This window comes from Lygodium microphyllum, chromosome 17 (assembly GCF_053477565.2).
Source record: "Lygodium microphyllum isolate KBCC chromosome 17, Lygodium_microphyllum_v1.1.10, whole genome shotgun sequence".
Lineage (NCBI taxonomy): Eukaryota > Viridiplantae > Streptophyta > Polypodiopsida > Schizaeales > Lygodiaceae > Lygodium > Lygodium microphyllum.
Window position 1 is genome coordinate 29,589,925 of NC_141151.1, and position 11,537 is coordinate 29,601,461.

The 11,537-nt window shown below is 40.2% G+C and overlaps 1 protein-coding gene across 1 annotated transcript; it reads right to left on the reverse strand.

The window, feature by feature from the left end:
* Positions 1–7,542: 7,542 nt before the first annotated feature.
* On the reverse strand, positions 7,543–8,399 carry LOC148021737 (thionin-like protein). The gene has a single exon (XM_087697258.1). It carries the CDS (start codon positions 8,215–8,217, stop codon positions 7,846–7,848), a length of 372 nt encoding a protein of 123 aa, XP_087553384.1. The 5' UTR covers positions 8,218–8,399; the 3' UTR covers positions 7,543–7,845.
* Between the last annotated feature and the right edge of the window lie 3,138 nt (positions 8,400–11,537).

The following is an 11,537-nucleotide window of genomic DNA, read 5'->3' on the forward strand; positions in this document are numbered from 1 at the left end:
CATTAACTCACAGAGGAAGAGAAAAGAGAGAGCAATGTCTAATCATTAGATAGGAAATAATTGTCATGACCCTGGCATGAGTAGCATCCAGTACTGCTTCTAAGTGTGCTCAACCAGAAGAGTGATAGGCTCAGATAGATACTAAACCTTTGACCTGTCAAGTCTCTATGACTACAGTTGAATGTGAGAAATGCCTATAAATTGGTTGGCAACATGCAGGATATAACCTGCGCCGGTCCAACATGGAAAACATCAGAAGTGCTCCAGCTGATGATCAGCCCTGGTCCGACCTGAAAATCCTCAAACCTGGTTGATTAGGACCTTCTCTATCCAACTGCTTGGTCCATCTGCACCCACGCAGACTGCTTACTGCTGTTGCCTACACCTGGACTGCAGTTGAGTCATGTTGGATCCTGACCCTGCTTTTGCTAGACAGAGTGTATGCTGATTGCAGGCTTGGCCCCACAAGAGCTGGTACAGTGGAACTACTAGTCATAGGGAATCACAGCTTATAGCATTCAACTGCTTTGAATCCTGCTTCCTCTTGCTCATGAATAAAAACATAAAACTGCTAAACACAGGATAACCAAGGACTTACCACCCTCCAAGTGACAGATTGGCCTCCATTAAAACATGAATACACTGCCACACACTGAATACTTCAAAAGGTGATCAGCATACAAGACCCCTCTGTATGGCTTGAACTTCTAACATTTCATAAAAAAAGATTGGAGGAACCAACAAGGGAGAACAGAAAAGTCACATGCCTATCCTTGTAGCCTTAGGTGCCAAATTTTGAGAAGAAGATGATGCAAGATCTCTTCAGAATTCTAGGTGTCACTCTAATCTATGATTCTACTATGAGTTTCCAATCTAAAAAAGAACATCCAAGTTCTGTGGAGATTCCCAATGCTGCCTCATAGAATCCCTATGGAGATGTATTAAAAGCTTGAGAGTTTGCTTACTATCACTATGGCATTCCTTACCTAAAGAAATATTTATTAGCTTCAAACACAGACAGCTCCTATGTAAGTGGCTCATGTACTAATGACAATTCACATGGCTAAACATGTGTAAGACTCACAGTCCTGATTGTACAACTCAGCAGAAGATGAAAGACTCCAAAAAGGCCGCAGAGATCCTCAAATTCTTATTACAGTAGTCAATGGAGATTTGTTTAAGTATTGACTTCAAAATCCCAAGCATGAACCAGCACTCAGTTCGGGAGGGAGCGATGAGGAGGACAAGAAGGCCAAGAACAAGAACAAGAAGCAAGATAAGCAGACTTCTTCTAGCTTTGACACTAATTCAGAGAAGCCTAAATGCCCACAATGTAGGAAAGATACCCATCCCGAAGAGAGTGTTGGAAGAAATACCCTCACCTTCGTCTAGGAGCAAAGGGTATAACTAAAACATCTAAGCCTTCCTCTACCTCTGCCCCAGCCATTACTCATGAGTCCATGTTCCTTCGCATCCATGAGATGGAGGAGCCTTCTTCATCAGCTATCTCATCTTCAGAGGGGCCTTGGCTTATCAACAACAGTGCTTCAAGTCATATGAAGCCTCAACGAGATTTGTTGCAAGATTTTTGTCCGTCACAAGGTATAGTCACTGTTGGTGACATTTCTTCAATGCCTATTAGTAGTGTTGGGACTTTGCCGCTATTGCCTAACCATCCATTGAGCTCCATTTCAGAAGTCCTACATGTTCTGGATTTAGGCTTCCCACTCCTTTGAGTTCATGGCCTTACTAGACTCGATACCCAGGTTGTCTTCAACGAGCAAACTGTCTTTTTTTAGGATTCTTCTTCAAGAGACATTTTGAGGACTCCGTACCCAGGTTGTCTTCATCCAACATACCATCTTTTTTGAGGATTCTTCTTCAAGAGACATCTTAGCGACAAGTTGGCTAGAGAGGAGGCTATGAAAGCTCCATTTCACTTTCATTATATGAGGTCCTTCAAGGTAGTTTTCCATCACCACACCCATTCTAGATTGTGCACCACATATCCCACAAGTTTCATCCCATGCCCCACCATTTCCTTTGGTGGTTCCCTTATACCTCCCATCCCTTTAGAGGGGGACTCTATCGGTGATGCATCTGTGGATTCCCCGGTCCCTTATGTTTCAAAGGGGGATTCCTAGCATCATGAGGAGTGACTAGCAGACTATATTGATGGGCTTCATCAACTTTGGTATTTCACGTGCCAACCTTGGATCTATTCTATCTTTTCTGGGCTTTAGCCACATCCAAGATCTAAGAGGGTGTGTTAGTAATCATGTGTGTCTTGCACAACCATCTCCTATTTATAAACCTCAGTCTGAGTCAAACAAGGACATTAGAAGCTCTACTATTCTATTTGTCAATCATGTCATGTATTTTGACAGAGGTAACTCTATTTAGAGCATAAACATGAGGAATCTTAAATCCCTCCATCTTCCACATTGAGGAAATTGTCCAACTCCATCATCCAAGGTATAGACAAGCTTCCGGTCTCGCTTGCCATCGAACTTCCAAATGATTAATTTATTTGCCATTGATATCCATTTCTTTTTAGGAGAGATGCAAAGATCCACTAAACAAGTAGGGACAGATATAGGACATAGATGGAGATTCTTGGGGTGATCCAATGTACCTTATAAAGAAAGATTAAAGATATCTAAAACATGAGTAGAAGTATATGAGTGTTCCCACCCAGCATGTTGTGATCCTCCATGAGAACTCAAGAGTAGGGACACCCAAACAATGCAAATCCTCTCATTGCCAGCTAACAAGGAGTTGTGGCATGAGCATGTTGTACTTAACTTTTCATCCATAAAATCTACAACCAAGGACTGCTCCAGTTGGTCCAACCTTCACTCCATGTATCACCCCATGTTAACATCGTCCCTTTGAAGCCGGGAGACCATCAAACTAGAAGACATCATCTCACTTTGCAAAATAATCTCTTGATTAAATGATATTACCTCCAAGTGTGTCACTTCCGCAACCACTCGTACTACCTCCACTTGCATCAAATCTATGTACAAAGCTTCTTTGTAAAAAGCAACTATGGTTAGAAAAAGCAATCCCTGGAACTTGCTTCAAAAAAGAAAATAAAATTTTGAAATCCTTTGATCCAAGCACTCATCATGCATTAGTGAGAGTTGACTCTGATACAATTGTAAGCCTTGTTAGAAATGTGGGATCTAGAGCATGGCAAAAGCTATGGAGGTTGGAAGGTAGAGATAAACCTCATGATGACATAGACAAAGAAAACAAGACTGTTACACAAGTGAATTAGGTTTCAAGATTGAGACTTGAACTCATAAACACAATCTTGTGTAGGACTGACAATGACACAGAGACTTGACACAAAGAGACAAGTACTATTGCATTATCATCATATGAAAGTGATAGTCAAGTACATCATTATATAGGATTGCTTGGTAGCACATTTCATCCACTGTGCATATGGGATTCTGTCTCTCTTCCTAGAATAAACTGCATCTTCCTAACCTAGCTGTTTCATACAAAGGGGCATACACAAGGTGTGATTGACAGATTCTCAACACCCCTCCTCAATCACAACCTGAAAGTACAAAGTGTGTAGAGGCTTTAGTGAGAGCAGTACCTGCAAAGTGTGGGCATACCACAAACATGGCAAAAACACCAGAGGCTGTCGCAGAAAAGGCTAAGTGTGGGTACCATAAACATGGTGGACATCCAGAGGCTGTAACAGGGGCCTCACAAAGTGTACAGAGGCTGTAGTACAAGGCTACATGAGGAGTTTACAAAGCTTATGAAAGGAACATTAAGGCAGGTACAATGCTTTTAAAACAGAAAATGAGAGACAAGGACCGATAAGCCCTTGTGGTCTTTTTCAGCATATGCTATTTCTTTGTCAGCATCATGGAAAATCTTCTTATCTTTCTTCTCTTCTTCATGATCTTCTTGGTCTGCTCCTTTATTGACTTTGCTTGTAGCATTTTTGAGTTTGCTCTTCCAGTTGTCCCCCTCAAGCAAAGTGGTAGACATGTCTTCAGAATCTTCAAATGGATTCATTGATTTCTCTTTGGTGTAGGTAGCTCCATTTCCTTTTGCAAGTAGAGTAAGAACATCTTCTATGTCATGTAAATAAGCAACACAAGTCATGTTACTCTTCATGAAGTGTATCCACATAGAAATTTTCCTGATTTTCATTGATATGATTGAGAATCAGCTTCAAATCTGATATAAATCAGTAAGAGTGTTGTACTCAAATGTATCAAAGGATACAAGAAGAATAGTGTTAAATAACACTTGATAAGTATCAATAGATACTGTTCTTGATGAGCCTGATGTTGATGCTGGATCTTCTTGAACCTTCTTCTTGTTGATTTTGATGTTTTGATTTCTTGCTGAAGACTGAGTTTTGGAGTAGATCAGAGTAGCAAAACCTTCAGTTGATTGAAAAGCTACTGTTACTCAAGTCTATGAGAGGTCTTCAAATCTTCAATGGTCTTTAAGTGCTTCAATGCTTCAGAGATCTCCCCTCCTTGATTTGATGGACAAATGTTGTTGGAGACTAATCAAATCAGTGAATCAAAGTGGCAGGGTTTAGCTTGACTCAAGCCAATAAGGAAAATCAAGTGAAATGGAAGCTTGGAAAAAAATGGCTATGATTTCTCACTTCCCTTGCTGATTTGAATGAGGCACTGAGTAGATCAGAGTTGAAGATTATTGGTTGAGCCCAAAGGAATGAGAAATTGAATAGGCTTATGAGCTTTGGTTCAAGGGCTATGGCTTCCCTTTAGGGTTTGCAGGGTGCAGCCTGGTTTTTCAGCTCGTGCAGTTCGTAGACTTAACCATTTTGCACAAGACTTGATGGGAAGGAAGCTTGGGTAATGAGCTTCAATTTCCCTATGGACACGGACCAGATCACAGCACGCAGAGGCAGCGCGAACTGTACGACCAGAATATGGCGCAGAATGGACAGCAATCTCGAATTTCCGCAATGCTGCCGTCTGATGTGCGCAATGTTGAACTGTGATGTGATAGGAAGCTGCGCCACGAGTAGAGGAACGTTTTCTTAGAAGGAATCGTGGGATGAAACGGCTTGTAGTGTGAGATCCAGGGGCTCAATCAGAGCTATGTGCTGTTTGGCTATGGCTGCCACAAGCTTGGCTGAAGATGAAGTTGAGAAAAGAAGTCATACACTTGAGCTGAGCTGAATAGAGATTATGAGAGACTGAGGGAGCAGAGAGAGGACCTGAAACATGCTAAGCCATGCTCAACTGCGCTCTGATACCATGTTAGAAATGCGGGATCTAGAGCATGGCAAAAGCTATGGAGGTTGGAAGGTAGAGATAAACCTCATGATGACATAGACAAAGAAGACAAGACTGTTACACAAGTGAATTAGGTTTCAAGATTGAGACTTGAACTCATAAACACAATCTTGTGTAGGACTGACAATGACACAGAGACTTGACACAAAGAGACAAGTACTATTGCATTATCATCATATGAAAGTGATAGTCAAGTACATCATTATATAGGATTGCTTGGTAGCACATTTCATCCACTGTGCATATGGGATTCTGTCTCTCTTCCTGGAATAAACTGCATCTTCCTAACCTAGCTGTTCCATACAAAGGGGCATACACAAGGTGTGATTGACAGATTCTCAACAAGCCTCACAACGCTAATTGCACTAAAACTCAAAAGAACATGAGAGAATCCAAAGCGATGGTAGAGATCCTCAAACCTTTATTACAATAGTTAGCAGAGATCCGAGAGCTCAAGCATGAGCCAACACTCTTCTTTTCGATTCCTCAAAGCCACCTCATTGTCCGAATCGAAATAACTCTTATATGCCATGTTTGCAAGTTTAAATATTTGAAGCTTGTTTCATCATTCATTTTTCTTGATTTTAGAAATCCAGCAGGAGCAAAAATGTTTAGGTGAGTTGTATTCCTTTGCTTGTCGGATTAATCGTAAAAATACGCATCAGTATATACATATAAAATTGTGTAAATTTTGAGCACAACTCACCTATAGTTATACAAAAATATTTCCATGCAAAATTAACTGTGAAATGTATTTGACCAAAAAAATGCACGTTTAGTCTAGATGGGCTGGCTCAAGGAGCACACACATATAAATGGGATTTTTTATGAAAATTTTGATGCATCCATAAATTCATGTCTGGCCTCTGTGTCTCTAGACTAATTTTGTTATAGTGAGAGAAGAGAGGACAAAGGGAGAATAATAATAATAAATTAAATAATTAATTTTATATATAATATAAAAAAAGGAGAGTAGAAAGTGCCCATCCTCGATCAATCTTCAGCTGTAATCTACTACAAATAATCCAAACTATTGATCCTGCTAACACTCTAGCTCGCCAACTAGCCTTCTCTTCATCGATCCTCACATAAGCAAGTACAAGAAGAAGAAGTACATTACGTTTGCTGATCATGATGATCCACTTCATAATGAACCTACCAACATGGCTCTCCTACCACATCATTTGTCTTGCCTATCCCATTGTTTGCACAACATATGAGCACATCTATGGGTGGAGCCCACATGTATAATGATCGGTGGCCTATCTTATGTTTCTTTAAAGAGATTACATTAGCCATCCCTTGAGCTCCAATATGCTTGACCACCAATCTATATATTTTCTACTTAGACCTCATTAAAATTTCGTACAATCGTGTACAAGCTAGCCAACATCTTGTGTAAGCGGTTTATGTCCTAATGATGATTCACATGGCTAAACAAGCCACTTGTCCAGCATTCCTTTAAAGAGATCTTGTATAACATGGTCGTCCAAATGTATACTTTCTACTTACTCCTCATAAAATTTTGTTGCCGCACAAGCTAGCAAATAGTTATGCATGCACAAACAACAAATGAACACATGAAACTTGTGAAAACATGTCAAGACTCAAAAGGCAGAATGTCAACTTAACCCATGTACATTATTCACTCTAATATGCTTTGGTAGCATTGACCGTATGTTGTAGTAACATTTCTCGTGAGACTTGTACAACTGCGCATTCCACATCCTGCCTTCAATGCATGCATCTTACTTTCTTTGCCTTTCATGCTGAACCAAGGGCTGAATGATACTGCATAAGTTTGGATAATGTTCGCTCCTTACAGCATTACACACAAACAAGTCATCCTTCCTTCAATAAGTTTATTTTTCTTTCTTATAAGCAAACTGCATAAACTCAAGTTCTTGTGGTCACACCACACCCAAAATACTTCCAGCTGCCCGAAACAGTTGCAGAGTGGTCAAGTATCTGCTGATTGCACAGAAGCAGATCAGGAAAATCTCTTCCCTTAACCTGAGAACCAGTTCAATGCACATCGAGTCTCTATTTTACCTTACAACTCTCTTCAAAATGGGGACAACTGGGATACAGCTTCTCTGCATAAAATTGAAAAGCAGGCACTCCAAAACGTGATCTTCACCTTTGTTTGGCCCACAGCCACAAGTCAGTGAAACACCTAAAAGTATGCATTCAAATGGCAATAGGATTACGCACTCACTGCTTAATTATGGTTTTAAGACAAGATCCTCAGTGTGAAAGTACGTGAAGACAATACCACAAATCTCGGATCCTCTAATCACAATACTAATATAATCTGCTATTTTTCACAGACCATTTTCAGAATAAAAGCAAAACTCAAAAAGGGGAGAGAGAGAGAGAGAGAGAGAGAGAGAGAGAGAGAGACAAGTACAGCAATCTTTGGACCGCAAAATGAAGGTTCTTCGTGACAGATTCAAACAGTGCAAATCGCACAACTGATGCTGTGTTCAATCTTCGGAGCTGGCAAGGAGGCAGGTACATCATCCCGAGGCACATGTCACGGGCTCACAGCCTGTACTTTCAGGCACTGGTTCTGGCAGCGGCGGAGGCAAATGTCATTCCAATTTGGAATATGGTGCTGATTGGAGCACACGGTCCGTGCACACGCATCGGCGCAGGCATCGACCTCCGAGACGCCACAGACCGTGACGCAGGTGTTGGGGGTTGGATCCTTGGAGAAGGCGCCCACCTTGTTCAGCATCCTGTTGGAAGTGCAGACGCGCTCGCACACGAATATGTCGTCGGAGCCTTTCTCCCGGCCGGCACGCATGCGCTCCTCCTCGGTGCGGCGCTTGGTGGCACGCAGCATCTGCTGGACGGCAAACGCAGGGATGGCTGCCCCCACAACCCCCCACCACCACTCGACCATAATGGCAGAAGCCGAGCCAGTAATGAATACCTAATTATCGTGCTCCTAATGAAGCAACCCTGACGTCTGCAGGCACGATCGCAGAGATCAAAACCTCATTTCCTCTGTTTGCAGGACCCTGTGCAAATAGATGTTTCTCAGCAGAGGGTGTGTAAACATTAAATGTTGGCACATCAATCACCCCTAGGCTCTCCCTCTTTGCACATGAGGTTTTAAACAAAAAATTCCCACATTATGATTTATGATAGCGTGCTAGGTGCGGTTTCCACACTACAAATTATAATAACGTGCTAGGCGCGGTTCAAGGCATGGACCCACCAACCCCACCTTGTGAATTACAACAATGTCATGAGCTTGAATGAGGACGTGGTGACATACCTAGCTAGATGTGGTTGGGAGCAGGGGATGCAAGCCCCCATGTCCATGCCCATGCCCCCACATTGTGAATTACGACAATGTCATGAGCTTTGTAGGCGCGATTGGGGGTGGAGGTGTCGATCCCTCTTGCTCCCCAACCACACCTAGCTAAGTATGTGATCTCTCAAGTTGAACCTCGTGATGTTGAACACTATGTTGAAAGAGCAATGGAAAATATCCCTTTTCCCATATGGTAAGATGCAGAAAACTTATTCTCCTAATAAAGGCATATAAGGGAGTGGATGTGGACAATGCAAGTGCCCAAACATGCTTCCAAGGCCAATTTTTTCCAAATTCCTCACTAAGGTTGCTCACCTTCTTCTTATGAAATAATGTGTGAAGATAAGTATGCTAGTTAGTCACCAAGCGAATAGAGATCAATGCATCCGCCAAAAGGTGAACACGGCTGCTTCAAAATTCTCACTTTCTTGAGCAAGTTACCAACCTGCGTGTTGCATGCTCACTTGTGGTAGGTTCTTTTGTTGATTTCCTTCTTTGTGGAGCATTGAACTTATTTCAACACACTCAATAGGAATATCTACCATGTATGTTTTGAATCATTAATATTAGAAAAAGTCACAAGAGCAAGGAGAAATGCATTATCAAGGACCATATGTAAATTTATGTTGCTCAAAAGGTCTCTACAATTGCATATCTTACAAAAGTGAGATGTACTCTAACTACACTTGCTGTTCAAGTATGCCACTTCAAACATGGATATGTTAGTATTTAATGCCACGAATCCACTTCAATGTCAATGACATTTTTGTAGACTTAGCACAAGTTAAGGCCATGAAGAGGCAAGGGATCCCCTTGTTGTAGGTAGAACAATTACCTTGCCAACATTAAAATATAAACTTGGGTCAACATTAAAGTATAAACTTGGGTGAAAAGAGTTAACAAAACACCATGGAAGGAGAGTTGTAGCTCATGTTTGTGTGGAATAGATTATAGGGATATGTCTTAGTTAATTGATTAGAGGACATGAGTGGTACCATATAAAGAGAACTAGCCAAAATTAATGTGGAAAAAGAGTTGTAGCTCATGTTTGTGTGGAATAGATTTTAGGGATATGTTTTAGTCTAATTGATTAGAGGACATGAGTGGTACCATATAAAGAGAACTAGTCAAAATTAATGTGGAAGCGAGCCATGAAAGAAATGAGAGAGATTCGAACATTTTACACATGACATTAGTCATTAACCATGGTGCCTTCCTACATGCTTTGAGTACATCTAATGTGGCTCATTGTGCCTCTCAGAGGGCCATCCTTAAGTCATCTCCACCTCTCTTATCAATGGGGATGCATATGTATAATCACTCCACTCAAGTGGCTAGTATTTGAGCTAACATTGCTAATCACTTTACACATACACATGATTGCTTACATCAACTAAGAATGTTGGTACATGTACTAATGTTTTATGTTATCCTTGTTTCTCGACACCTAGATTGTGTTGAGTCAATTGTAGTGTACAAAGTTCCCCTCAATTCTAGCCTATTAGTTACAAAATTGACTCATGGTTCATTGGCTCTATAGAGTCTCTAAGTAGTAAACATCACATTGATCTTTTTATAAAGTCAAGGGCTTTAAAAATGGGCTTGTTTTGGTGGTATCAAGTCATTGCCTTATGTCACTTTTGTCATGATGGATGATGTTTTTTTAGTACCATTGTCCTTGGTTGGTGGTTTTCTAAAGACAAGTACAACATTTGTGATTGGTGTAGCAACCTCTTGGCCTTTCACATCATGTTCCTTGTGTAATAAGGAGGAGACACAAATCATGCTCTAAATTAACTAATGCCATACTCCTCAGTATGCCCTTAATTGGTTCATACTCCTTAGGTAAGGCTACTATGAGCATAGCCACAACATTCTTTTTCAAAATATTTCCATCTATCTCACCCAATTGGATCATGATGCTTCTTGTTTTGTTTATATGCTTAGCCATCAAATCTTTGAACTCCATTTTTGAGTCCATAGAACTTTATCTTTGAGTGAAACTCTTGGGTATTTACCTTTGGTTCAAATTTTTCATTGAACTCATTCAAGCTTGATTCTATTTGCCTTTAAGATTAATGTGCATGAGATGTACATATGATCTATCAAGAAGATTAGAAGAGAATGACAAGTGTAGCAAAAGTAGGAAGATTCTCTCTCTCTCTCTCTCTCTCTCTCTCTCTCTCTCTCTCTCTCTCTCTCTCTCTCTCTCTCTCTCTCTCCAAAAAAAAAGACTAAAAGATTGAAGAGCATGATGCTAAATTATGTAACATCTCCTCCCCGCATTGAGAAGGCTCTCCTTAATGCATGTATTTGATTGATTTAATAAATCTTGTGTCCAAAATAGCTATTTTCTAAAATAGTAAGCAAGCTTTTCCAATTGTTATTGCTTTCAAGCCAAGGTTTAAATAAAATAACTCATTGCATGTAAGGGTAATTCCTCTCAATAATAAAAATCATGATCTACTACTAGGCACCTTATAGAGACAAATAATTAATGATGTAAAATTTGATTAATTGGCACCTTTTCAAAATAAACTTAGAATAAAGGACCACAATTGTGTCAAAAAATATGAATGAATAGAAAATAACCATAAATAAGTTGAATGCTCAACCTAGTGTCATGAACATATATTTCACCTATCTCTAGAATACTTTAGGTTTTGGCCAAGTTGAAATTGATTCAACATTTTTGGGCTGGGCTCAACTTTACTATGTTCTCCTAAAACTTTATGACCTAGATATTCAATTTCGAATGGGAAAAAGTTACTCTTTTCTAGATTCACATATTATTGGTTTTGTTTAAGTAAGTTCAACAAAATCATAATGGAAAAATCGGGTTGTAAAGGATGTCTTACATATATTAGAAGTAGCCATTTGGACTCTATGATATCCAAAAGTGA

Bases quoted from the DNA above. Each gene is read 5' to 3' on its own strand.
- LOC148021737 (XM_087697258.1), bottom strand. From the start codon at position 8,217: ATGGTCGAGTGGTGGTGGGGGGTTGTGGGGGCAGCCATCCCTGCGTTT.